General features: G+C 71.3%; 5 protein-coding genes across 9 annotated transcripts; 2 read left to right on the top strand and 3 right to left on the bottom strand.

Annotated features, from left to right (window-relative positions):
- Positions 1-166: 166 nt before the first annotated feature.
- On the bottom strand, positions 167-5,086 carry CDK4 (cyclin dependent kinase 4). Of its 4 annotated transcripts, none has more exons than XM_032093957.1 (8): positions 5,012-5,086; positions 3,753-3,965; positions 2,715-2,850; positions 2,475-2,642; positions 1,897-2,006; positions 1,370-1,429; positions 875-1,010; positions 167-544 (listed from the first exon to the last, which is right to left on the bottom strand). In XM_032093957.1, the coding sequence occupies exons 2-8, from the start codon at positions 3,962-3,964 to the stop codon at positions 458-460; spliced, it is 909 nt and encodes a 302-aa protein (XP_031949848.1). In that variant the 5' UTR covers position 3,965; positions 5,012-5,086; the 3' UTR covers positions 167-457. The 4 variants fall into 4 exon arrangements, with proteins under 4 accessions (XP_031949848.1, XP_031949849.1, XP_031949846.1 ...); XM_032093958.1 differs by lacking the exon at positions 5,012-5,086 and adding an exon at positions 4,696-4,739; XM_032093955.1 differs by lacking the exon at positions 5,012-5,086 and having other exon boundaries at positions 3,753-4,089.
- Positions 5,087-5,791: 705 nt separating this feature from the next.
- On the bottom strand, positions 5,792-12,093 carry LOC116436601 (25-hydroxyvitamin D-1 alpha hydroxylase, mitochondrial). Its single transcript, XM_032093825.1, has 9 exons — positions 11,530-12,093; positions 10,068-10,258; positions 8,686-8,882; positions 8,203-8,400; positions 7,570-7,727; positions 7,284-7,492; positions 6,799-6,880; positions 6,467-6,715; positions 5,792-6,384 (listed from the first exon to the last, which is right to left on the bottom strand). The coding sequence occupies exons 1-9, from the start codon at positions 11,773-11,775 to the stop codon at positions 6,271-6,273; spliced, it is 1,644 nt and encodes a 547-aa protein (XP_031949716.1). The 5' UTR covers positions 11,776-12,093; the 3' UTR covers positions 5,792-6,270.
- A 1,385-nt stretch (positions 12,094-13,478) lies between these two features.
- Positions 13,479-16,171, bottom strand: METTL1 (methyltransferase like 1). The gene is made up of 6 exons (XM_032093971.1): positions 16,025-16,171; positions 15,589-15,719; positions 15,302-15,486; positions 14,486-14,599; positions 13,996-14,097; positions 13,479-13,675 (listed from the first exon to the last, which is right to left on the bottom strand). Exons 1-6 carry the CDS (start codon positions 16,123-16,125, stop codon positions 13,547-13,549), a joined length of 762 nt encoding a protein of 253 aa, XP_031949862.1. The 5' UTR covers positions 16,126-16,171; the 3' UTR covers positions 13,479-13,546.
- Positions 16,172-19,547: 3,376 nt separating this feature from the next.
- EEF1AKMT3 (EEF1A lysine methyltransferase 3) lies at positions 19,548-21,715 on the top strand. The gene is made up of 3 exons (XM_032093968.1): positions 19,548-19,962; positions 20,512-20,623; positions 21,203-21,715. Exons 1-3 carry the CDS (start codon positions 19,657-19,659, stop codon positions 21,676-21,678), a joined length of 894 nt encoding a protein of 297 aa, XP_031949859.1. The 5' UTR covers positions 19,548-19,656; the 3' UTR covers positions 21,679-21,715.
- A 456-nt stretch (positions 21,716-22,171) lies between these two features.
- On the top strand, positions 22,172-24,671 carry TSFM (Ts translation elongation factor, mitochondrial). 2 transcript variants are annotated; one of them, XM_032093966.1, is made up of 6 exons: positions 22,172-22,224; positions 22,581-22,712; positions 23,044-23,172; positions 23,254-23,361; positions 23,513-23,597; positions 24,071-24,671. In XM_032093966.1, the coding sequence occupies exons 1-6, from the start codon at positions 22,183-22,185 to the stop codon at positions 24,499-24,501; spliced, it is 927 nt and encodes a 308-aa protein (XP_031949857.1). In that variant the 5' UTR covers positions 22,172-22,182; the 3' UTR covers positions 24,502-24,671. The 2 variants fall into 2 exon arrangements, with proteins under 2 accessions (XP_031949857.1, XP_031949858.1); XM_032093967.1 differs by lacking the exon at positions 23,044-23,172.
- Positions 24,672-26,611: the final 1,940 nt, after the last annotated feature.

The following is a 26,611-nucleotide window of genomic DNA, read 5'->3' as shown; positions in this document are numbered from 1 at the left end:
CCCCAGTGTGTGTGTCCCCCCCCAGACCCAATGGGGGGGAGGGAGGGGGGGCAGGGGGACGCCTCCCAATAAACACACAACACTGACCATGGCTCGGGGTCATTCTGGGGTGCCCCCCCGGGGTGCAGTGACCCCCCCACGGCCACCCCCAGTGACACAGGACGCACAGGTTGGGGGGGGTGCTGCCCACTCCCCTTTATTGGCAGACAAACGGGGGACCCCAAAAACCACACCCCCCCCCACCCCAGTAAAGGGGGTTTCCCCCCAAACCCAGTCCTGCTGTCCCCGGGGGGGTTCAGGGTGTTTGGGGGGGGGGGGACACCCCTCACCCCCCCTCACGAGGACCAGTGGGAGGGGCTTAGGGGGTGTTTTTGGGGGGTGTCACCCCACAGTTCCACCGTGCAGGTCCGAGCGCCCTGGGGGGTGCTCAGGGGTGTTTTTGGGGGTGGGGGGGGTGTCACCCCTCGTCCCCCCCCTGCAGGTATCGGTGTCCCAGGGCCTCGTGAGCCGAAATTCGCTTGTGGGGGCTGAAGGTCAGCAGTGCCTGGGGGGGAGGGGGGGACACCGGACGGGACAGTGTCAGGGACATGGGGGGGGCAGCACTATGACCCCCCCCCCCCCAGTACCACCCCAAAGGGGCTGCACAGCTCAGGGAGGCCCCATCACGTCCCCCCCAGGTGTCCCCGACTGTCGCACTCACACACAGTACCCCCGTGCCCCCCCGTGTCCCCATTCCTGGGGTGTCCCTAGTCCCACCCCGTGTGCCCCCCCCGCATGTCCCCTCCCCTGGTGTCCCCATTCCCCCCCCCAGCAGCACCAGCAGCTGTGTCCCCACGCTGTCCCCCCACCAATGTCCCCTCGTGTTCCCCCTCACCAGCAGCAGCTGCTCCCCGCTGTCCCCCAGCTCGGGGACCTCCCCCCGGGGCTCGCGGGGGGCGCAGGGGGCGAAGGCGTCCCTGGGCAGGGCCACGTCCTGCGGCCACTCGTCCTCGTGGGGCAGCCCGATCAGCCTGGGGGGGCACGGGGATCAGGGGGGCCCTGAACTGACCTTCCCCCCCCCCCCCCAGAACAGGTCTCCAAATGGGTCCCCTGCTCGCAGAACCCCACCCAGAACAGCCCCCCCCGCCCCCCCCCATAGGAGCCCCCCGGGAAATCTCTGCTTGCACCCCCCAGCTCATCCCCCCACAAACCCCCCCTCCCCACCCCCAGGTGCCCCCTCCCCATTCCAGCCCTCAAAACCCCCCCTTGGGCCCTGGCCCAGCCCTGCCCCAACCCCCCATAGCCCCTCTCCCCCCTGGGACAGCCCCCCCAAACCAGGACCTCCCAGCCCCCCACCTCTCAGCCCCCCCAGCTCCCCCTTGCCCCCCACCCCACACACTCGAAGATCTTCCCCAGCTGATCGGCCTCCGACGTCCCGCAGAACAGCGGCCTGGGGGGGACAGGGGACACGGGGGTGCCGCTGGCGTGGGGACACAGGGGACACCCCCCTGCCGCTGGCACCCACGGCGAGGGGCGGCCGGAGGGACCCCAGGAGTGTCCCCATGTCCCCCCAACCTGTGTCCCCCGCCATGTCCTCGTGTCCCCCGCCATGTCCCCCATCCTGTGGGAACCTGTGTTCTGTGTCCTCATGTGCCCCCTCGCTTCCCCCACCCCTTGTGCCCCCTGTCCCTGTGTCCCCCACCCCATATCCTCCCCCTTTGTCCCCTGTGTCTGGGTCTGTGTGCTTGTGTCTCCCCTGCGTGTCCCCTCACCCTGTGTCCCCTCCGTGTCTCTGTGTCCCCATCTCTCCCTCCTATGCCCCCCACCCGATGTCCCCCCCATGTCCCTTTGTTCCCCCATGTGCCCCCCCAGCCTGTGCCTCCCCCGTGTCCCCCGGTGTCCCCGGTGTCCCCTCACTTCCTGCGGAACATCTCAGCGAAGATGCACCCGACGCTCCACATGTCCACGGGGGACGCGTAGGCGGCCCGGAGCAGCACCTCGGGGGCTCTGTACCACAGTGTCACCACCTGTCCCCCACCGTGGGACCCACAGTGTCACCAGGGACCCCCTGGCACCCACAGACCCCCACCCAGAGCAGCACCTCGGGGGTGTGGTAGCGCTGTGTCCCCACAGTGTCACCGCAGTGTCACCCTGTGACCCACCGCGGGACCCACAGCACCCAGCAGTGACCCACTGACCATTCCTCAGGGGCGTGGTACCACAGCGTCCCCACAGTGTCACCCTGTGACCCACAGCTCCTGGGGGTCACGGCCACCATCACCTGATGCCACCTGGGACCCCCAGCTCCCACGGCCACCTGGCTCTAGGGCCACCCAAGACCCTCAGCTCCTGGGGGTCACCGCCACCCCAACCCACGGCCACCGGGACCCACACCCAGCCCCGTGTGGCCCCACCCGGGACCCCAAACTCCCAGGACTTCCCAGTCCCGATCCCACCTGGGACCCCCGGCACCCCGCAGCCCCCCCCGGACGCACCACAGGGGTCAGGGCCATGTGGCAGCTGTAGATCCGGGCCAGCCCGAAATCGGCCACCTTGAGCTGGCCCGCGCTGGTCACCAGCACGTTCTGGGGCTTGAGGTCGCGGTGGACGATGCGCTGGGCGTGCAGGAAGTCCAGGGCGCGCAGGAACTGCCGCATCAGGTCCTGGGGGGAGGACATGGGCTCAGCGACCCCCCCCTGCACCCCCCGGGGCCTCGGGACCCCCCCCACATCCACCTTGATGGTGTCGGGGGGCAGCCCCGGCGCCGGCGCTTTCTCCAGGAAGGTTTTCAGGTCCTGCTCCACGTGCTCGAACACCAGCGTGACCTTGGCCTCGTGCGGGGTGCGGGCACTGGCACACACGTCCATCAGCCTGGGGACAGGGACACGTCCATCAGCCTGGGGACAGGGACACGGGGACGGGGACGGGCTGGGGGGGACGTGGGGAGATGTGACAGGGGCCGTGGGGTGTGACAGAGACCGCGGGACAGCGGGGGTGGCTCTGCGAGCCACAGTGGTGCTCCCCACCCCCACTGCTGTGCCCTGGGAGCCCCATCAACCCTGGGCCCCCCTTCTCTGTCCTGGGACCCCATCACTCACCTGGGACCCCCATCCCTGCCCTGGGAACCCCATCACTCACCTGGGACCCCCATTCCTGCCCCGGGACCCCCATCCCTACTCTGGGAACCCCATCACTCACCTGGGACCCTCATCCCTGCCCCGGGACCCCATCACTCACCTGGGACCCCCATCCCTGCCCTGGGAACCCCATCCCTGCCCCGGGACCCCCATTCCTGCCCTGGGACCCCATCACTCACCTGGGACCCCCATCCCTGCCCTGGGATCCCCTATCCCTGCTCTGGGACCCCACCGCTCACCTGGGACCCCCCATCCCTGCCCTGGGACCCCATCACTCACCTGGGACTCCCTTCCCTGCCCTGGTACTCCCCATCCCTGCTCTCCTGGGACCCCCATCCCTGCCCTGAGACCCCCATTCCTGCTCTGGGACCCCCATCCCTGCCCCGGGATCCCATCCCTGCTCTGGGACCCCCATCCCTGCCCTAGGACCCCTTCCCTGCCCTGGGACCCCCCATCCCTGCCCTGGTACCCCCCATTCCTGCCCCGGGACCCCCATCCCTGCCCCGAGACCCCCATCCCTGCCCTGGGACCCCCATCCCTGCCCCGGTACCCCCCATCCCTGCCCCGGTGCCCCCCTCCCCGCTGCCCCATGGGGTGACCGGAGCGGCGGTGCCGCGGGGCAGCTCCGGCTCTCACCGGACGATGTTGGGGTGCTCGAGGTGCTCGAGGCGCCGCAGCAGGGCCACCTCGCGCACGGTGCTGGGGGGCAGCCCGGCCCCCCCCGTGGGCACCCGCACGTTCTTGAGCGCCACGAAGCGCCCGCTCAGCCGGTCCCGAGCCTTGAACACGGCGCCGTGCGCGCCCACGCCCAGCTCGGCCACCGGCTCGTACTGCACCTCCTGCGCCATCCTGGGGGGGGCCGGGACCCTCAGGGACACCCCGAAACCGACATCCATCCCCCCAGCACCCCACGGCGCCATCCTGGGGGGCGAGACCCTCAGGGACACCCCGAAACCCGACATCCCCCCCCCAACACCCCGCACCAAACCGCGCCATCCTGGGGTGTCCGGCACCCTTCAGCCCCCAGCCCCCCACACCTCCTGCGCCATCCGGGGGGGGAGGGACCCTCAGGGACACCCCAAAACCGACATCCCCCCCGCCCCAGCACCCCGCACCCCCCTCCTGGGGTGCCCAAACCCCGCAGTGAGACCCCGGCACCCTCCAGCCCCTCACACCTCCTGGCATCCCAGTGTGCCCCCAGCACCCCACAGGGAGGGACTCCCCCTCCCCAGCACCCCACGGCCCCCAGCCCTGCATCCCAAATCCCCCATCTCTCCTCGGTGCCCACCCGGTGCCCTCTCCTCACCCCAAAGCCCCCAGCTCTCTCCGGTGCCCAGCACAGGTCAGACCCCCCCCCCCCCAACCCTGCACCCCCAAACCAGCGCTCCCCGACCCCCCCCAACCCCGCACAACCACTGGGACCCCCCCAGCCCCCCCCAAACCAGCCACCCTCAGCCCCCCGCGACCCCTGGGCGCTGCCCCTGCCCCCCGACCCGCGGGGGCCCCCCCGGGGTTGGAGGGGGGGAGGTGCCAAAGTTGGGGGGGGTCCCGCGCGCGCCGGGGGGACCCCGGAACTCACCGGGCGGCGCGCGGGGCAGGGGGGAGGGGCGGGGGCGCCGGAACAGGCGGGAGGGGCGGGCGGAAGGGCCGGGGGGGAGGGGCGGGGCGGGGGGAGGGGCGAGGGGACCCCCCGAGAACCCCCGGGACGGGGGGGGAGGGGCAGCGCCCGGGCCGGGCTCGAACCCGCGGCCGTGGCGGGAGCAGCGGGGCGGGGGGGGCCCCAGAAGGCAGGACCCCCCCCCCACCTGATGGCCACGGCCCCCTCCCCTCTCGCCCCGCCCCCGCCCCCCCGGCTCAGGGGTCTCCAACGCCCCCAGGTCCCCCCCGGCACTCACCGGTCCGGTTCCAGAAGGTTCCCTCACCTGAGGTCACTCCGGTCCCCTCCCTCCCCCCCCCCCCGTGGTTCCCGGGGGCTCGGGGGCGGCTCCAGGATGGGCCCCACCCTCACCTGCCCCCCCGCCCCCCCCGCCCTGTTTGCCCCCCGGTTCGCCCCCCGCCCCGCACCGGGTCCGTCCCCGGTGCCACCACCCTGCCCAGGTGACAGCGGCCGGGGTGCGCAGCGCCCACGGGGCCTTTGGGGGTGCCCAGGTGAGCCCTGTCGCGATTGTCCCGACCGAGGGAACCTCCCCTCCTCCTCCTGCTGCTCACCTGCTCCCGCTGTCACCTGGGGGAGGGGCACGGGGGGGTCACCGCGCTCGGCTGCCCCAGGGTCCCCACGAGGGTCCAGAGTCCCCGGTGCTGACGTCAGCCCCACCCCCACCTGGGACATTGCCCCCCCCTCCCCGCCCCCCACCGTGGGTGGCACCGACTGGGTTAAACCCCACCGGGCACCGAGGGTTCCCCCGACACGCCCCGGGGGGGGGGGGGTCACCCATCACCCCACCCTGGGCATCGTGGGGGTCCCGGGGGTCCCTTGGGCACTGCAGCCCTGCTCGGGCCGTGGCCCCTCCCCCCCCAGGGGGCTCTCAGGGCACCCCCCCTCACCGTGGGGAGGGGGCTGTGCTCCCCCCACCCCCCTGCGGGGCCACGTCACCCCCGGGCGCACCTGGGCAGGTCGGGGCGGGTCCCCCCCATCCCCAGCCTGGGGGTTGAGTCACGGGGGGTGGGACAGGAGCTCCAGCAGCACCAAAATCTCTTTATTGGCCAATAAATAACCCCCAAATCCCGGGGGGTGTGGGATGGGGAGGACACGGCAGGGCTGGGGACACCGTGGGGTCAGGGCCACCGAGGAGTCACGGCCACCACCCAGGGTTGGGGTTACTTTGGGGTTGGGGACACCTTGGGGTCAATGTCACCACACGGTCAGGGCCACCATGGGGTTGGGGCTACTGCCAAGGTCAGTGTCACTGTGGGGTCAAGGCCACGGTCAAGGGTCACCACAGGGTCAGGGCTGTGGTGACATTGGGGACACTACGGTGTCAAAGCCACCGCTGAAGTCAAGGCCACCAAGGCCACCACACCAAGGGGTCAGTGTCATCATCGCTGGTGGTGAAGTCACCACCAGCGTCAAGGTCTCCCCGCCGTCCCTGGTGTCCCCGGTGTCCTCATGCCTCCGAAGCCTCCGGTGTCCTCAGTGTCCTCGGCGTCCCCAGTGTCACCGCTCGAGGAAGCGCAGGCCGATGGGGGCGGCGGGGGCGAGCAGGGTGCGGGTCATGGGGCGCACGTGGCCCCCCTCGGGCTCCGGCTGCACCTCGAACCGCAGCAGGATCTGGGGGAGCAGGGACGGGTGAGCGACGCGATGGGGACACCGTGGGGACGTGGGGACACCGTGAGGACGCGGGGACACCCACCTGCGCCAGCGCCATGTGCAGCTGCAGCTCGGCCAAGCGGCGCCCGACGCAGCTGCGCGGGCCGAGGCCAAAGGGCAGAGAGGCAAAGGGGTGCCCGGTGCCAGGGGGGTGCCCAGGAGTGTCCCCGGGGTCCCCGGGCGCGTCACCGGTGTCCCTGTGGCGCAGCCAGCGCTCCGGACGGAAGGCGTTGGGCACTGGGAAGAAGCGGCTGTCGCGGGATGTGGCGTAGTGGCAGAGGGTGATGAGGGTCTGCAGGGACATGGGGGTCAGCAGGGACACCCCGGGGACACCTCGGGGACACAGCTGGGGTGTGGGGTGTCCCCCCAGCTCACCTGGCGTGGCAGCAGGTAGTTGCCGACGCGGATGTCGCGGTCGGGGACAACGCGGGCGTTGGCCGGGATGACCGGGTACAGCCTGCGGGGAGGACACCGGGGCGTCACCTCCCTGTCCTCGTCCTCCTCCCCACCCCTGCCCCCATCCTGTCCCTGTTTTATCCCCAGACTCCTCCTATCTCCATCCCCATCCCTGTCCTGTCCCTGTCCCCATCCATCCCCATCCTTATCCCATCCCTGTTCCCGTTCCCATCCCGGTGTCCCTCACCTCTGCCCACCTGTCCCCATGTCCTGTCTGTGTCCCCGTTCCCGTCTCCATCCCTGTACCCATCTCTGTGCTCCTGTCCCCTTCCCGTCCCCACATCCCAATCCCTCTCCCCCTGTCCCATGTCCCCATCCCCATTTCCTTCCCATGTCTCCTCATCATCCCTGGTCCCCTGTCCCATGTCCCCACCCCCATGTCCCCATCCCCATGTCCCTGTCACCTGAGGGTCTCCTTCACCACAGCGCGCAGCAGCGGCAGCCGTCCCAGTGCGGTGGCGGTGGCAGCAGCAGTGGCACTGTCGGTGGTGGCACCGTCACTGTTGGTGGTACCGTTGGTGGCCGTGGCCGCCACCAGCTCGCGGTGCAGGGCCGCCTGCGCCCCTGGGTTCCGCGCCAGCTCGTACAGGCTCCAGGCCAGCGTGCTGGCGACCTGGGCACGGAGGGGACATGGTGGCATCAGTGGGACCCACGGTGACAACAGGGACACCCCAGTGTCACCCCCCTCACCGTGTCCACCCCGGCCAGCAGCAGCTCGGAGACGTTGCCGTAGATGCTGCTGATAGGGACGCGCTCCCGGGCCAGCAGGTCGGTGACACACATGTCCCCCTTGGCCAGCGGCCCCTGCGCAGCCACCGCGGCCACGCGCCGGTCCACGTGTCCCTTGGCTGGGGACAACAACACCCCGTCAGTGCCACCGTGGCCATGCATTGTCCCCAGGTCCCTTGGGTGGGGACAACGCCCTGTCAGTGTCACCACAGCCACATCCCACCAATGTGTCCCTTGGCTGCGGAGGATGATGGTGTGGGACTGTCACCACGGTCATGGGACATCCCTGTGACCCCACGGGGTGACTCTGTGTCCCTTGGATGTCCTCGTGTCCCTGCAGTGTCCCCTCGCCAAAGGTGAACATGTGCGTCACCAATGCCCTGGGACGCCCCCATGTCCCTGTGATCGCTCCCAGCGTCCCCGTGTGCCCCACGTGAGCAGCAGTGGCACCGTGGCCACGGGACATCCCCGTATCCCTGCGGGATGTCCCCGTGTGTGTACGATATGCAGGGTATGATGTCCTGGTGTCCCCGTGGGACATCCTCATGGTGTCCCCCGTGAGCCCCTGTCCTCCCTGTCCCCGTGTCCCCTCACCGAAGGCGAAGAGCTGATCCCAGGCGCGGCAGAAGGCGTCCCAGGGCGCAGGGTTGAGGCGCAGGAGGGGACGGGGCAGTGCCATTGTCACCAGCGTCAGTGCCAGCACCTCCCCCACGCTCCGGATCACACCCTCGGTGGCCTCGCCGGTGTCCTCCAGGCAGCCCAGGCGGGAGGAGAACAGCACCCAGGAGATGGCTGTGGGGCACGGGGGACGTTTGGGACGTGGGGACATCGGTGATGGAGGGAACCCTGGGGATGGGGGGATGTGGGGACACTGGGAACCCTGGGGACACTGAGGGGGGATCCCAGAGTCCCTGGGGACACTGAGGGACAGAAGGTGCCCTGGAGACTTGGGGGACACAGGGAGTCCTGGTGGGGGACCTGGGGAGCCCTGGGGTGTCCCTTGGGGGGGTGCGGGGGGTCCCTGTGGGGGTCACAGCCCTTTGGGGTGCCCCATCCCCCTCTGGGGTCCCCTCTCACCCTCGAGGCCGAAGCGGTTGAACTCGATGCCGATGTCGGGGACGATCCCCTGCGGGTGCTGCCGCCGCAGCCGCTGCAGCCGCGCCACCAGCTCGGCCACCGCAGTGGCCACGGGCCCCGCGAAGGCCTTGGCCGCCCCCGGGCTCAGCAGCCCCCGCGCCAGCACCCGCCGCGACCCCCGCCACGCCTCGCCCTCCCTGGGGACGGGGACACGCGTCACGGGGGGCGCGGGGACAGGAGGGGCACGGGGGACAAGGGACACGGCACGGGGTGGGGACATGGGGAGGACGTGAGGACGTGTGTGGGGAACAGGGACAGGGGGACACGGGGGACAGAGATGGGTGGAGGACAGAGGATGTGGGGGGGGGATGGGGACAGAGGTGACACCGGGCATGGAGGGACCGTGGGGACATGGGAACACATGGGAAGAGGGGGAACAGGGACATTGGGACGTGGATGGGGATGGGGACGCGGGTCATATGGGGAGCCGGGAGGACACAGGCGACACAGGTGGGGGGGACAGGGACATGGGGACGTGGGTGAAGGACAGGGACATGGCAGGGACACGGGGGACAGGGCATGAGGGGACAAGCAGAAACAGGGTGGACAAGGACACGGGGAGGGACAGGGACATGGGGGACGGGGGGTGACGGGTGGGGGAAGAGGACACGGGGGACGCCAGGACACGGGCGGGGGTCAGGCACACGCACAGGGTGAGGGACAGGGACACGGCGGGTACCGGAGACTTGAGTGGGGACATGGGGGGGGGGATGGGCACGGGGGAAATGAGGGGCGGGGAATGGGCACATGAGGGGCACAGGCCGGACATGGGGGGGGCACAGGGGACACAGCTGGGACACAGGGGACATGGTCCCCCCACGGGGCAGTGCCAGGGCCCCCCCCAGGTGTGATCAGGGGCACCTGTGAGAGCCACCGGGTCCCCGTGCCCACGGTGGGGGCTGGGCAGGGGTTTGGGGTCCCTCCCCCTGCCCACGCGGGGCCGGGCTCCCCCCGGGCAGTTACTCACATCCTGCGTGGGGGTGTGGGGGGCAGGGGGGGCAGGAGGAGGGGTAGGGGGGCTGAATCACGCCTGAGTCACCCCGGGCCCCCCCGCACCCCACGGGCCCTTCCCGGAACGGGCGTGGGGGGAGCCAAGGCCCCTGGGGGTACCGACACCCCCAGCTCAGGGGGAGCCCTGGGGTGCGGCCCTCCCCCCCCTCGTGACACAGCTCCTCGTGTGACCCCCCCCCCCACCCCCAAATCCCACATGCAGCCCCCCACGCCAAGGCTCCAAACCCCAACCCCCGCCCAAAGACCCCCCCGGGCGGCCCCCGGTCCCCCCAGGATCAGCCCCCACACGAGTGACCCCTCCGTGCACTCACAGGGTGAGGAGCCCCCCCGGGACCCCCCGGAGGCTCCGGTGCTCCTTCCAGGGGCAGCTCAGGGCGCGGCTGGGCTCGGGCCCCTCCTGCCGCAGCACCTGAGCCACGAGCGCCGGGTCGGCCACGTGCACCGTGAGCACCGGCCCGAACCGGGCCTTCCAGAGCGGCCCGAACCGGCACCGCCCGTGAACCTGCGGGGACACGCGGGGGTCACACCGGAGCGAACCGGCACCGGGCAGGAACCGCGGGGTACACGGGAGAATCACACCGGCCCGAACCGGCACCGGGCAGGAACCGGGGGATACACGGGGGAATCACACCGGTCCGAACCGGGACCGCCCGTGAACCTGGGGGGACACGGGGGGGTCACACCGGAGCGAACCGGGACCGGGCAGGAACCGCGGGGCACACGGGGGAATCACACCGGCCCGAACCGGCACCGGGGGGCACACGGGGTGGTCACACCGGCCCGAACCGGCACCGGGCAGGAACCGGGGGGACACGGGGGGGTCACGCCGGCCCGAACCGGCACCGGGGGGCACACGGGGTGGTCACACCGGTCCGAACCGGCACCGGGCAGGAACCGGGGGGACACGGGGGGGTCACGCCGGCCCGAACCGGCACCGGGCAGGAACCGCGGGGTACACGGGAGAATCACACCGGCCCGAACCGGCACCGGGCAGGAACCGGGGGGACACGGGGGGGTCACACCGGCCCGAACCGGCACCGGGCTGTCTTCGTGGGGAACACAGGGGGTCAGACCAGCCCAAACAGCCCCCCACCCTGTCCTGAACTGGGACCAGCACCCAGGCTGGGCTAAGGGGGGATCGGGGTCACCGGGAGTCGCACCGCGGGGGGAGGGGGCCGGTACCCGCTGCCGCAGGGGATGCGACAGGAGCAGCTGCAGCTCAGGGGGAGGTCCCAGCGTCCCCGTGGTCCCAGACCTGCTGTGACCCCCCGAGGGTGACCTGGTCTTGGGCGCCACTGTCCACCTGGGAGTGGCCCCGTCCCCGGTGCCGCTGCTCCCCCCGCCCTGCCAGGTCCCAGCACCCACCGAGCCCGGGCTGGTCTCGCCCCTGCCCAGCCCCGCGGACCAGATCGGGGTCTCGGTACCATCCCCCACGAGTCCTGGGGACCAGTTTGGGGTCTCCCAACCCCACCCAGCCCCGGGGACAAAGATCAGTGTCCTTCCCCCCTCCCCTCCGCGCCCCCAGGTGGGGGGACCACGGTCCCTCCAGTCCCCTCCAAGACTCGGGGTGGTGGCACTGAGGTACGCGCTGTCCCCTCCAAGCCAGGACCGTGACAGATGTGTCCCCCCATCTCCCCCATATCCCAGGACAGCGGGACCAGGATCCTGACGCCCCCCACCCAGGCTCCAGAGCGGAGGGATCAGGGTTCCCCTACTCCCTCCAAGCCCCAGGTCAGAGACCCCGGGGTTCCCGGTGCCCCCAGCCCCATTTACCTGCATCTCATGCAGCCTCCGCACCCCTCCTCGGCACAGCAGCTCGAAGATGAAGGCGGTGGAGCTCGGCCCCGGCATCTCGGCCAAGCCCCGGGGGCGGGAGGACTCCGGGGGGCCGCGGGGGTGTGGGGTGCGGGGCTGTAGAGAGGGATCAGGGGGGACTGGGGGACCCCGGGGGACCCTCGGCTCGGGCAGGGAGTGGGACAGCAGGGCGGCCCGGGCGGGCAGGCGCAGGCTGGGGGCCATGGCGAGTCACCGGGGGCTCGAGCGGCACCGGGGGCACGGGGGGAGGGCAGCGGTGACACCAGGGGAGGCGGGAGAGTGGGGGAAAGTGCCCGGGGGGCCACGGGCGGCACCGGAGGACTCGGAGGACTCGGGGGGACCCGGTGGGAATCGAGGGGGGGGAGCGAGGCCGAGCCTCGACTGCGGGGGGGGCCCCGGGCCGGGCATTTATAGCGCCCACGTGCACCCGGCAAGGCCACGCCCCCTCCGCTGTAGACACGCCCCCCGGCCTTAGCCCCGCCCACAACGCCAAACCGGGAGTCAGACCACGCCCCCTCGCGCTAAGCCACGCCCCCGGGCACGGAGCCCCTCCCGCCCCCCGCTGGTTGATTTGCATAGCGGGGTCCTCGGACCAATCAGCGCGCGGTGTGGGCGGGGCCCGGAGCGCGCGCACGAGAGCGCGAAACCGGGGGCGCGAACGGCCCCGAGCCCCCCAAAAACACCCGGGGACACCCGGACCCCCCAAAACCACCCCGGGGATACACGGACCCCCACAAAACCACCCGGGGATACACGGACCCCCCAAAACCCCCCCCGGGGACACACGGACCCCACAAAACCACCCGGGGATACACGGACCCCCACAAAACCACCCGGGGACACACGGACCCCCACAAAACCACCCCCGGGGACACACGGACCCCACAAAACCACCCCCCCGGGGATACACGGACCCCCAAATCCCCCTGGGGATACACGGACCCCACAAAACCACCCCCCCGGGGACACACGGACCCCCCAACCCCCCCCCCCCGGGGACACCCGGACCCCCCAAAACCACCCGGGGACACCCGGACCCCCCAAAACCACCCCCCGGGGACACACGGACGTCCACAAAACCACCCGGGGACACACGGACCCCCCCAAAACCACCCCCCCCCCGGGGACACACGGACCCCCCCAAACTCCCCCGGGGACACACGGACCCCCCACCCCAAACTCCCCCGGGGACACACGGACCCCCCCCAAAACCACCCCCCCCCGGGGACACACGGACCCCCCCAAACTCCCCCGGGGACACACGGACCCCCCACCCCAAACTCCCCCGGGGACACACGGACCCCCCAAACCCCCCCCCCGGGGACACATGGACCCCACAACTCCCCCCCCTGGGGACACACGGAGCCCCCAAACCCCCCCGGGGACACACGGACGCGGCCTCCCCAGAACCACCCCCAGTCACACACGGACCCTGCACCCCCAAACTGGGCGGGGGGATATTTTGGGAGGGGTCGGGGGGTGCCTGTCCCCACGGCGGAAGGGGACAGTGCCCGGGAGGGGGGACACGCAGCAGCCCCGTGTGCCCCACTCCCAGTTCCACCAGTGTTCCCAGTCCCGGGGGAGGGGTTGGTCCCATGCCAGCTCCCGTTGGGGGGTACGGGGGGGGACACAGGGCTGCCCCCCCGCCCCAGTACCGGATTCCCGGGAATTTCCGCCTTCCAGCACCGGAAAAGAGCCGCTGGAAAGCCCCGGCTGTGCGCCGGGATGTCACCGCGTCCCCCACCCCCCCGGGGGGTTTTCTGCGATGGGGAAACTGAGGCAGGAACCGGCCCCAACCTCCGCATTTTTGGGGTGGAAGGGGCAATTCCCGGCAGTGTCCGCGGGCTGGGGGAGGGGCAGGTGACACCCCCCTCCTCGGGCAGGGGTCTGCGGGACACTGAGCAGACTCGGGGACACTTTGTGGCTTTATTACAAAAGGGGGCTGTGACGGGAGGGGTCCGGCCCCCCCCGCAGGTCAGGGCCCCGCCGGGGGGGGGTCGGGGCGGCGGCGGAACACGGCGGAGCAGGGCGGGCGCCCGGCGCGCCGGGCCCTTTGTCCCTCCTCGGTCACCGACGGCAGCAGCGGCACCAGCGGGTCCGCGGCCTGCACGGGGCGGGGGAGGGGGGTGCCGGTGACACCGGGGACACCGCGGGGACACCAGAGACCTCCTCAGTGAGCCCCAGGTGGCCCCTCCAGTGACCCCTGTGTGATCTCCCCTTGTGCCCCAGTGCCACCCCGCGACCCCCAGTCAGTCATCCATTGACCCCCAGTGCCCCCCCATACACTCCTGTGCCCCCAGTTGCCCCCCCCAGTGCTCCCCCAGTTCCCCCCAGTCAATCACAGTGTCTTCGACACCCCCCAGTGCCCCCTTCACCAGCCCCCAGCGCCCCCCAGTTGCCCCAGTGCCCCCCAGTTGCTCTCACCAGCTGGGCAGGGGGCAGGGGCTCAAACAGGGGGTGCTCCCCAAAATGCTGCAGCATCCACTGGTGCAGCTCAGGCACATCTGTCACCGTGTACACCAGGCCCTGGGCACCCCAAAAACACCGTGACACCCCAACCCCCCTCCGGGTACACCGGGCTCTGGGGGACTCCAAAATCAGGGACACCCCAAACCCCCCCCACTCCCAGAAGGGCTGGAGCCCCCTCCTCCCCAACAATCCCAGAGGATCCTGGGGGATTTGGGGATCCCTGAGGGCACTGGGGAGGGTCAGGGGGAATTGGGGGGGGTCAGGGGGAATTGGGGAGGGTCAGGGGGAATTGGGGACCCCCAGGGGGAGACAGGGGCCTTCCCCAGGGGCTGCACTCTACCAGCAGTGTGGGGACATGGGGGCTTGGGGAGGAGCCCTGGGGGTGTCAGGGGGTTCTGGGGGGGGTCAGGAAGTTTCGGGGACCCCTGGGGGTTCGGGGACTCACCCCGGGGCGCAGCACGTAGCCGTACTCCGCCAGCATGGCGGGGCTGATGATTCTCCACTTGTGCTTCGTGCGCTTGAAATGGGGGTCAGGAAACAGGAAAAACAGCTTGGAGAGCTGGGGGGGCAAGGGGGGGGGCAAGGGGGTCAGCACCCCACCGGCACCGACCCTCCCAGACCCCATGTGGGGAGTGCAGGTTGGGGCCTGGGGGGGTCCCATGGGAAAGCAGCCGGGATGTGCAGGGGGGGGGGGCTGTCCTGGGGGGGCTGGAGGGGGGTCCTGAGGGTCCCCAGGGATGCTGTGGGGTGCTGGGGGTGCTGGAGGGGGGTCCTGAGGGTCCCCAGGGATGCTGTGGGGTCCTGGGGGTGCTGGAGGGGGGTCTTGAGGGTCCCCAGGGATGCTGTGGGGTGCTGGGGGGGCTGGAGGGGGGTCTTGAGGGTCCCCAGGGATGCTGTGGGGTGCTGGGGAGTCCCAGAGGGGTCCTGGGGGCTAAGGGGTGTCCCCGGGGAGGGGGGTGCTCAGTGGGTGGTTGAGGCATTTTGGGGAGTCCCAGGGGTCTCAACTGGGCCCTGTGGTAGAAGCAGGGCAGGTGTTCCAGGGGTTCCCAAGGGTTTTGGGGGGGGTCTCAGAGGGGGTTCAGACAACATGGAAGTTTCTAGGGGTACTGGGAGGGGGGGTTGTGGGTTTTGGGGAGTCCCAGAGAGGTCCCTGGGTTTTGGGGGTCTCGGGGCAGGTTCAGAGGACACAGAAATTTCCAGGGGTGCTGGGGGTGTTGTGGGTTTTGGGGGGGGGGGGGGGGGGGGAGTCTCGGGGTCCCACCTGTGCCCTGCGGAAGAAGTGGGGCAGGTGTTTCATGGCGTTGCCCCTCACGCAGGCCACGTTGCCGAAGCGGCCGGGCTGCGCCGCCCGCAGCGCCCGGATCCGCGCGCGGGTGAACGCGGCCACCTTCCCCCGCAGCTCCAGCCCCAGCGACAGCGTCTGCGGGAACCGCTCCGCCAGCGCCACTGCGGGGGCAGCGCGGTCAGAGAGACCCCCCCGGCACCCCCGGCCCATCCCCGGCCCCCGCTGCCCCCGCCCGGTGCCCTCCCCAAGCCCCCCGTGCTCACCCAGCAGCCCCCCGTAGCCGCACCCCACGTCTGCGAACTCCACGCGGGCCGGGGGGGTCCCGGGGGGGGCGTCGGGCGGAAAAAAGGTCGGGAACAGCGAGGCCCAGTCCATGTCCTGAGGGCGGGAGGGGCTGCGGGCAGCGCGGGGCGGTTACTGCCTGGCAACCGGAGCGGGGGCACCGGGGGCACCGGGGGCACCCGGGGGGACACAAGGGCGGGGGAGGGAGGGAGGGGCGGAGTGACCGGGAGGGGATGGGGAGCGAGGGGGATCCAGCCCGGGTGTTCCTGGGGACGGCCGGGTTCCATGCTGGGGGTCCCGGGGGTCTCGACGGGGGCGCGGGGCGGTGCCGGATCCCGGCCCGGGTGGTACCGGGGAGGGGGTTCCGGGCGGGTATCAGGCGAGTCCCGGGCGGCTCCCGGGGGTCCCCGCACTCACTACCGCAGGGTGTGGTCGGCCAGCGGGTTGGAGTGCGCGCGCTGTCGGTAGAAGCGCTTCTGCGGCGGAACCGCGGCCTCCTCCTCCTCGGCCGCCGCCATGGCAGCAGCGTGCGGCGCGGGGCTGTGACGTCACACGCAGCCTGCCTGCGGGGTGAACCTTCCCCTCCCCCCACCGAGCTCAGAGCGCCCCCTGTCGGCCCAGTGCCACTCCCAGTGCTCCCAGTGCCCCTCCAGTGCTCCCAGTGCCGCTCCCAGTGCTCCCAGTGCCGCTCCCAGTGCCGCTCCCAGTGCTCCCAGTGCTGCTCCCAGTGCCGCTCCCAGTGCTCCCAGTGCCGCTCCCAGTGCTCCCAGTGCCGCTCCCAGTGCTCCCAGTGCCGCCCAGTGCCCCTCCAGTGCTCCCAGTGCCGCTCCCAGTGCTCCCCAGTGCCCCTCCAGTGCTCCCAGCACCTCCCCCAGTGCTCCCAGGGCCCCTCCCAGCGCTCCCAGTGCTCCCAGTGCCCCTCCCAGTGCTCCCAGTACCCCCCCAGCACCTCCCCCAGTGCCCCTCCCAGTGCTCCCAATGGCCCCCAGCACCTCCCCCAGTGCTCCCAGTGCCCCCCAGTGCCTCCCCCAGTGCCACTCCCAGTGCTCCCAGTGCCCCCCAGTGCCTCCCCTAGAAGTCCTCCAGTGCTCCCAGTGCCCCCAGTGCCTTCCAGTGCTCCCATTTCCCCCCAGTGCTCCCACAGCACCCAGCCTGGCGCTCCCACTGCTTCCAGTACTCCCAGTGCCCCCCAGTGCTCCCCAGTGCCGCCGGTATTCCCAGTCCCTGCCGTGTCCCCCAGTCCTCCCAGTCTCTCCTGTGTTCCCAGTTTCCACAGTGCCCACAGCCCTCCCAGTTCCCCCGGTCTCCCCAGTGCCTCCAGTCCCACCAGTACCCCCAGTGCCCCCCAATCCTCAGCCCCTCGGTGCCCCCAGTGCTCCCAGTCTCCCCCGTGCCCCTATTCCACCTCTCCTGCCACTGTCCCACAGCCTCCCCTGGGACTGTCCCTCAGTCCCTGCCAGCGTCCCATCTCCCCAGTTCCCCCAGTTCCCCCAGCGTCCCATCCCCCCAGTTCCCCCCGCGTCCCATCTCTCCAGTTCCCCCAGTGCCCCCCAGTTCCCCCGGTGCCCCCCACTGCCCTCAGTCCCCAGGTTCCCCCAGTGCCCCCCAATCTCTCCAGTCTCCCACAGCCTCCCAGTCCCCCCAGTCCCTCCCAGCACCCGCAGTGTTCCCAGTTCCACCGGCCCCCCCCCCCCGCTCCGCGGGCTCTTCCCGCTCGGGGCCGTTTGGGGAATTCGCTTGCGGGGAAGCCGGGGCCGATTTCTGGAAAGCCCCGGGGGTGTCGGGAGGGCCGGGGGGGGCGGTGGGGGTTGAGCAATGTGGGGCCAGACCCGCCCGTCCCGCCCGTCCCGTCCGTCCCGTCCCTTCGGGGCTTCCAGGAACGGCCCCGCGGGCGGGCGGCACCGGGCGGGGAGTCCCGGGCGGGGTACAGGGGGAGGGGACACGCAGGGACCGACCCCTCCCCCAGTCCCCCCCCACGGCCCCGGGGCGCCCCGACCCCCCCCAGGCCGCCCTGACCCCCGGGGGACACGAGGGCCACCATTAACCCGGTGACGCAGGCGGTGACGCGGCTGCGCGGGGGGTCCCGAGCGGGGCCGGGGGGACCCGGGGGGGGTGGCCCGGGGCGAGTTGTTCATTACCCCGCGGGAGGGACCCCCGGGGTCACCCCCTGAACCTCTCCCCCCCCGGTTACTGGTTATCCCGGCGATCCCGGCGATCCCGGTGGCACCGGGGACGGTGCCGCCCTGCATGGGTGGCACTGGGAGGGCACGAGGGGGAGATGGCACTGGAGGGGGTGACACCGCGGGACGCTGGGACCTGGTAGGGATGGCACGGGGGGGTGGGGGGGTGGGGTTTGGAACGGGAGCAAGGCTGGCACCGGGTCCCCCTCCCCGGGCAGGGACAGTGGGACAGGGACACCGGGGTGGGCTGGGGCAGGGGGACACGGGGGGGGGACACTGGGCTGGGGACAGCAAGGACGAGAAGCGCATGAGGAACACGAGGGCCGGGGGCACCAAGGAGAGGGACACGGGGCCAGGGACATCAGGGACAGCGACATGGGGCCAAGGACACCAAGGCCAAGCTCACCGGGGTCAGGGACACAGGGACTGTGGGGACTGGGAATACTGGGGGCACTGGGGAGCACTCAGACAGGGCCAGTAGCAGCAGGGAGATGGGGACACTGGGATTGGGGACATCAGGGCCAGGGACATCAGGGACCAAGGACACAGGGCCAGGGACCCCCTGACTGAGGACACTGGGATCAGGGTCATCAGGGCCCCAGGGCTGCGGTGATACTGGTGGCACTGGTGGCACTGGTGTGGATGGGTGACAGGAGCAGGAAGGGACAGGTGGTGGCATTGGGAGGAACCCCTGGGGGGACTGCTGGGGTCTGGCTGGGGTGAGATGGGGACAGGGATGGGGAGAGAGGGGACACCAGGGATGGGGCAGGAAAGGGGCTGGGACCAGGGGTGACCAGGGATGGCCTGGGGACATTGGGGACAGGGCAGGGGACAGGGGCATGGGGGGAGGGGCCAGTGGGATAGGGCAGGGGACACTGGGATGGGAGAGAGGACACCGGGATGGGGCAGGGGACACCAGGGCCGAGCTCTGGGGTGCTGGGGAGGAGAAAGGGGACACTGGAATGGGCAAGAAACACTGGGGACTGGCCTGGGGACACCAGAAATGGAGCAGGGGACACCAGGAGCCACCTGCAGACACCGGGGGCACGGGGCAGGCGACACCGGGGACACCGGGAGACGCTGGGATGGTGGAGGAGACAGTGGCACATGGCAGGGGACACCAAGGGACGTGAGGGGACACTGGTGGGACATTGCCAAGGGACGGCAGGGACCCACCAGGGGGACACTAGGATATAGGATGGGACACGGGGGTGGGGCAGGGGACACCGGGGGACACTGGGGGACACCGGAGGATATCGGGGGACACCGGAGGACATCAGGGGACACTGGAGGACACCGGAGGATATCAGGGGACATCGGGGGACATCGGAGGACATGGGAACATTGGGGGACACTGGAGGATATCGGGGGACATGAGGGGACACCGGGGGACATTGGGGGACACCGGGGGATATCGGGGGACATCGGGGGACATCAGGGAACACCGGGGGACATCGGAGGCCATGGGGACATTGGGGGATACTGGAGGATATCGGGGGACACTGGAGGACACCGGGGGACATCGGAGGACACTGGGGGACATTGGGGGACACCGGAGGATATCAGGGGACACTGGAGGACACTGGGGGACACTGGGGGACATTGGGGGACATTGGGGGGACATCAGGGGACGCCGGGGAACAGTGGGGGACACTGAGGGACATTGGGGGACACTGGAGGACACCGGAGGATATCGGGGGACACTGGGGGACATCAGGGGACACTGGGGGACACCGGGGGACACTGGACCCCCCCGGGACCGAGCGGGCGCCGTGGGCGGAGCCCCATCACGGGCGGAGGAGGGGGCGTGGCTTATCCAGAACCGACCAATCAGGTTCGGGGGCTCGGCCCGGCCCCGCCCTTTCCACGATGGCGGCGCCCGGGAGCCACGTGGGGAGCGGGGGGGGGCGGGAGGAGGAAGAGAGAGGGGAAGGGGAAGAGGAAGAGGAAAAGGAAAAGGAAGAGGAGCAAGAGGAAGAAGAGGAAGAAGAGGAAGAAGAGGAAGAAGAGGAAGAGGAAGAAGCCGCGGCGCTGCGGGCCGTGTTCCCCCGCGACCCCGAGCTCTTCGCCGAGTTCTTCCCGGAGCGGCGCCGGTTCCGGCTGTGCGGGCGCGTCCTGCGCATCGCGGAGCACCACGGGCCGCGCCTCGGGCCCGCCGGGGCCGTCTGGGAGGCGGTGAGGGGCACCGGGGGGCACCGGGGAAGTTCCGGGGTCGCCAGGGCTGTAGGTGACATCCCGGCGGACACCGAGTTCTGGGGAGTAACCCGAGGGAACGGGGAGCAACGGGGGATGGGGAAAGCCGGGGGATCCCGGGGGTAGGGGGAGATCGGGGACACCGGGAGTGGGGAGGTGACATCCCGGGGGTACTGGGAGTGATGGCGGGGGGGGCACGGGGTGATGGGGGGCGGGGGATCCCGGGGGAGACACACACGACATCGCAGGGGTAGCAGGAGGGAAGGGGGACCCCGAGAGAACGGGGGCAGCGCTGGGGTGAGGAGGGTCCCAGGGGGGCTGTGACATCCCGGTGGGCACCGGGAGTGATGGGGAGAACCTCGAGAGAATGGGGAACACCGGAGGGGTTTGGGGGGACCTTGGCGGGGCACCGGGGGTGGGCACCCTGAGGAGATGGGGCTGCTGGGGGGTGAGGGCCGGTGAGGATGGTGAGGGGGGCGCTGGGGGGTGTCCCCGGCTCAGGGGGACTCCATGGGCTGTGCGCCCCCCCAGGCCCTGTCCCTGTGCCGGTTCCTGGGGGAGCAGAACCTGGAGCTGGCGGGGCGGCGGGTTCTGGAGCTGGGGGCCGGGACCGGCATCGTGGGCATCTTCGCTGCCATGCTGGGTGCGGGGGGCACTCATAGGGGTGGGGGTTATCTATGAGCGGGGGGAGGCACCCATGGGTGGGGGGGGATCCCCATTCCCCTGCCCAGTACAGAACTGGAAACCGGCGTGAGCAGCCCTCGAGTTTATTGGGATCTGGGGGGCGCAGGGGTGGTGAACCCCCCCTTTTGACTCAAGGTTCTTTGGGGTCGGGGTGGCTCCGGGGAGGGTTTGGGGAGGTCCAGCGGGGCTGCCCCTCACTCTGACCCGGGGTTTTTTGGGATGGGATCCTGGGGCGGTGGCTCCGAGGGGGTGCCCCTCACTCTGACCCGGGGTTTTTCGGGATGGGATCTTGGGGCGGTGGCTCCGAGGGGGTGCCCCTCACTCTGACCCGGGGTTTTTTGGGATGGGATCCTGGGGCGGTGGCTCCGAGGGGGTGCCCCTCACTCTGACCTGGGGTTTTTTGGGATGGGATCCTGGGGCGGTGGCTCCGAGGGGGTGCCCCCCCACACTCCGACCCGGGGTGAATCGGGATAGGGGTTCCGGGGGTGCTCAGGGTGTCCGCAGCCGTGCCCCGCTGACCGCCCCGCTGCCGGTGCAGGGGCGGAGGTGACGCTCACGGACCGTCCGCCGGCGCTGCCGCAGCTGCGGGACAACGTGCGGCGGAACTTCCCGGGGGGCGCGGGGGGGCCGCGGGTGCGGGCGCTGCGCTGGGGGCGCGACCAGCGCCGCTTCCCCCCCAAATTCCACCTCATCCTGGGCTCCGACATCGTGTACGACCCCCGCGCCTTCGCCCCGCTCCTGGGCACCCTCCGGCACCTCGTGGTCCCCCCAGCCCAGGCCCTGCTCAGCGCCCGCCTGCGGGGGGGGGACGCCGGCACCTCCCGCTTCTTCCGCCAGATGTTGCCCCCGTTCTTTCGGGTGCAGCTGCTGCGGCGGGAGCCGGACGGGGACATCGAGATCTACGCGGTGACCCCGCGGCACGGAGGGGGGGTCCCGCTGGACCAGGAGAGGGGGGCGCGCCCCGTCCTGGGGTCCCTCACGGGGGGCTGGGGTGGTCCGGAGGGGGGGAATTAAATGCTCCGCCGGGACCTCACGTCAGCCGGTTGTGTGTGATTTGGGGGGGGGGTCCAGTCTGGGGGGGGATGGGGGGGGCTCTGTGGGGGTGGCAGAAGGTCGGGGGGGGCCCGTGAGGGTGAGCAGGGGACGGGCCAGGGCTGGGGTGCCCTATAAGGGCCCGGGGACGGGGGGTCTGTAAGGCCGGGGGGGGGGGGGGGGGGGCTCTGGGCCCCGGGGGGGGACCTGTAAGGGTCAGGGGGGGGAGTCTGTGAGGTTGTGCAGGGGACGGGCCAGGGCTGGGGTGCAATATAAGGCCCCGGGGAGGGGGGGGTCTGTAAGGCCGGGGGGGGGTCGCGCTCCCCCCTCCCCCCGCAAACCCCCCCAAGTCAATCCCGCGGCTCCGTCGCGCCCGCGCTAACGTCACACACGCACAGCCAATCGCGCGCCCGCGCGCTCTGACTCTTCCCGGCGCCCGTAGCGCGGGGCCGTGACGCCATCGAGGCGCGCCGCGGGCAGGCCGGGATGCAGCGCGCGGCGCTGGGCGCGCTCGGGGGGGCGGCGCGGGTGAGCGAGACCCCCCCCCCACACCGGGCCCAACCCCCACCCGGGACCCCCTGCCCCCATCCCGGAGCACCCCCCGCCACCGCTCTGGGCCTGTCCCATCGCCCCTCCGGTACCACCCCCTCCCCCCCCCCTCCCCAGTACCGGGACACTCCTCGGGCTCCCCCCGCCAACCGGGACCTCCCCGCACCCATCCCCCATCCCGGGATCCCCCATTCCGCACCCACCGGGACTCTCCTAAGCGGGATCCCTGTCTAGGGACACCCCAGACCCCGCCCTGTGCCGGGACCCTCCTCAGGCCCGGATCTCCCCGCGGCTCCGCGGGTGCCGGTACCGCTGACACCCCCGTTCCCCCCCAGGTCCCCCCGGGCCGCTGGTTCAGCGCGGCCCCTCCGGCGCTGCGGGATCTGCGGGAGCTGCGGGCGCGGACGGGGCAGCCGGTGATGCGCTGCCGGGAGGCGCTGGAGCGGGCGGGGGGCGACCTGCGGCAGGTGCGGGGGGGGGCCTTGGGCAAGTGCAGGGCGTGGAAGAACCAGGGGGTCACTTGTGGTGGGGGGCGGGAGAGAGGAGGACCTGGAGGGGGGGCAGCGGCAGGAATTGGGGGGCGTGGGGGACACAAAACCCGGGGGGGGGGGGAATGAGGAGCCGGGGGAGGGGGGGCAGAGCAGGGCGAGAGGGGCGGGGGGACTCCGGGGGTCCTTGGGGCAGCGGTGTTGGGGTCGGGTCTGTGTCCTCCCCGCGGCCCCTCCGTGTCCCCCAGGCCGAGGGACAGTGCGGGGGGGACACTGGGGTGACGGTGGCCCCTCCCGTTTGCCCCCCCAGGCCGAGGCCTGGCTCGAGGCCGAGTCTCGCCGCCGGGGCTGGGCCCGAGCTGCGGCCCCCGGCGCTCGCCGGGCACGCGAGGGGCTCGTGGGGGTCCTGAGCGAGGGCTCGGCCGCCGTCATGGTGGAGGTGAGTGACGGGGCTTGGGGGGTCCCCGGGGGTTTCCCGGGGGGGGTCTCTGTGTCCCCAGCGTCCCTGTGTCCCCCTCAGGTGAACTGTGAGACGGATTTCGTGGCACGGACCCCTGACTTCCAGCAGCTGGTGGAGATGGCGGCCAGAGGGGTCCTGGGGCACTGCCAGGGGGCCTCGGGCACCAAGGTGGGGGTGCTGGAGGGGTGGGGTGTCGAGGGGGTTGTCAGGTGGGCTTTGGGGTGTTTTGGGGGGGTTTTGGGGGTGTTTGGGGGTGTTGTGGGAGGGTTTGGGGGTGCCAGGGGTATTGGGGTGCTCCCCTGACCTCTGCCTCCCCCAGCATCTGCTGCGAGAGGAGGAACTGGCCCAGCTGCGGGCAGGGGACGGGGCGGAGCTGCTGAGTGACCAGCTGGCGCTGGCTATGGGTGAGTGGGGACCCCAGGGCCTCTCCCAGTACAGCCCAGTATGCCCAGTGCCCCTCCTGTGCCCCTCCCAGTATGCCCAGTGTTCCTCCGAGTCCCTTCAATGCCCCATCTCGTGCCCATCCCGCTCTGCCCAGTGTCCGTCTCACCACTCCCAGTCTGCCCAGTGCCCTTTCTATGCACATCCCAGTCTGCCCCCTCGTCCCCAACCCCCAGTGATGCCAAGTAACCACCCTGCCACGTGCTGCTGCCCTGGTGTCACCCCCCGTGCCCCCAAAACCTGACAGTCCCAGTGCCCCCAGTGCCCTGTCCTGGCACTGGGCGGGGCAGAACTCCCGGGGTGGTTTCTGGGGGAGCTCTGGGCTGGCAGGGAGGGCGGTCCCTGACCCTTTCAGGGGGTTCTGCTCTCTGTGAGGGGGTGCCAGGCTCGGTACCATTTATGGGGTGCAGGTCCTGACCCCCCCTCTCCCCCGCAGGCCGGCTGGGCGAGCGCCTGGCGCTGCGCCGGGCCGGGTGGCTGCGGGCCCCGGGCGGCTTCGTGGCCACCTACGCTCACGGCTGGGTGCCCCCCGGGCCCCCCGTGGCCATGGGCACCTACGGGGCGCTGGTGGCCTGTGGGGGGCCGGGCCCGGAGCCCCCCTCGCCCGAGCTGCAGGAGTTGGGGCGCAGGGTGGCCCAGCACGTGGTGGGAATGGCGCCCACCGCCCTGGGCACCCCCGAGGACGAGCTGGGCGGGGACACGGAGACGCGGCTGCTGGCCCAGGGGTCCCTCCTGGAGCCGGGGGTGCCCCTGGGCCGGTACCTGCGGGAGCGGGGCGGGCTCCAGGTCTGGGACTTCTTGCGCTTCCAGTGCGGGGAGGAGCCCCCCCAGGAGCCCCCCCAGGAGCCCTCTGCCCCCCCAGCCTGAGGGACGTGGCTCAGGGGGGGTTCAGCCCCTCGCTGGCACCCCTGGGGACACTCACCCACCCTGTGACACCGTGTCTCCCCCCTCCCACGCCAGCCTGGGGAGCAGCGTGAGCCCCCCCCCCCGCGGGCGATTTGGGGGTATGAGGCTGAATAAAGGTGGAGAAGAACCAGCCCAGGTGTTCTGTTGGAAGGAGAAGGGGGAACCCAACACCCCCCCGCCCCGGCCCCCCCCAACCTTCTCCTGCCCCCTCTGACCTCCCCCAGCAGCCCCCGCTCTGCTGCAGGTTTTTAATGGGAAATCGACACAAAAAGGGGCCCGTCTGACCCCAAAGAGCCTGCACCCCACCGCGGGGGCAGAGGAACGGGAGGGCATGGCTGGTGCCAGGATTTGGGGCTGGGGGGGTGCCCCCATCCCGTCCCTGACGCCCCCTGGGGTGGCTGCTGGGGGGTCCCAAGGGCCGGGAGGGGTGAGTTAGGGGGAGGGGCGAGGGACAGGCGGGGACCAGGGGACAGGCGGGGACCAGGGGACAGGTGGGGACAAGGGGACGGGGGGGACAAGGGGACGGGGGGGACAAGGGGACAGGTGGAGACAAGGGGACGGGGGGGACAAGGGGACAGGTGGGGACAAGGGGACAGGTGGGGACAAGGGGACGGGGGGGACAAGGGGACAGGTGGCTGGGGGGGATCAGGACTGGGGGGGGTGACAAGGGGGGCACAGGCGGACGGTGGTGGTGGGGGAACAGAGGGAGCAGGAGTTGGGGGGAAGAAGGTGAGGGGGCGACGCACACCGAGAGCAGCCGGTGGCCGACGGCGGCCGCTCCGGTTCCCCCTCCCTCCCACGGGACTGCTCCCCCCGCCGTGTCCCCGTCCCCCCCCGTCCGTGACGTCACCAGCCGCCTCCCGGGACAAGTAACCGGGAACAGGCCGGGCTGGAACAGCCTATCCTGGATTACTTGAACCGGGCTGCGGCCGCCGAAGCCCCCCCCCCAACCCCACCCTGAGACCCCCAACGCCCCCCTCCCACCCCCCCTTCACCCCCGGCTCCTCCCGGGAGTCGCTGTCACCGCCCGTTCACCCCGGGGGCGGCGTGTTCGGGGACACCCCAGCCCCACAGCGGAGGTGTGGGGACCCCGGCACCCCCCCCCCCCCCCCCGTACTCTCCGGGAGCGGCGGGGGGGGGGTGACAGCGCAGGGAGGACACGGGACGGGGGGGGGGGGGACACGCGCCGCCCGCTCGGGGCTCAGCCCCGGCCCCTCCCGTGACCGCCTCCCCCGGTCCGAGGGGCTCAGCCCCGCCTCCCCCGGTCCGAGGGGCTCAGCCCCGCCCCTCCCCCCCCCCGGTACCTGCCGCTCCCGCCGCCGTCCGGCCCGGGGGGGGGGGGGGGGGCGGGGGAGGGGCGGGGGGGCCGCGCGCGCCCACCGGAGGAAACGGGGCCGCGGCGGTTTCGAGGCGCCCCCGGCCCGGGGCGGGGAAGGGGCGGGGCCGGCGCGCGCCGTGATTTTGTTATGGTGGGCGCGGGGGGGGGCGTGGCCGAGGGGGGCCTTGAAACGGGCGCCGGGTGTTGATTGGTCGGGGAGAGGGGGCGGGGCCCGGCCGTGTTTACCTCGCGCTGCGCTCCGGTGGGGGCGGGGCTTGCGTGGCCACGCCCACAAACGGGGAAGGGGCGGGGCCTGGGCGGGGCTTTCTTCTCGTCTCTTTTCTGCTTTAAATATTTATATTTAAATATTTATATTTAAATTAATTTTGTTAAATAAGGCGGAGAATCCCTTTCCCCCCCTGGATTTATTAGAGGGAACCCCAAATTTTCCCCGTTTCAGCCCCCAGTTCCTTCTTTTTCATCCCAGTTCCGCTTCATTCACCTCAGATTCCTCCCGTTTCATACAAATTCCTTTGGTTTCCCCAAAATTCCTAGTTCCCCTAAAATAAATTCCGCCTATTTCACCGCAAAATTCCTCCTCTCTTACCCCAATTTCCTTTTATTTCACCCAAATTCCTCCGCTTTTCCCTCCGTTTTCCGCAAAGGAAATGGTTTCCTCGGGTTTTGGGGTTTGTTTTTAAAGGAAACCCCTCCCGGGGCGGCACCAGACCCAGTTCCAGGAACAAGTGGGAC

The sequence above is a fragment of the Corvus moneduloides genome, chromosome 30 (assembly GCF_009650955.1).
Source record: "Corvus moneduloides isolate bCorMon1 chromosome 30, bCorMon1.pri, whole genome shotgun sequence".
NCBI lineage: Eukaryota > Metazoa > Chordata > Aves > Passeriformes > Corvidae > Corvus > Corvus moneduloides.
The sequence above is the reverse complement of the archived record's forward strand: the minus strand, read 5'-3'. Positions and strand labels throughout refer to the sequence as shown.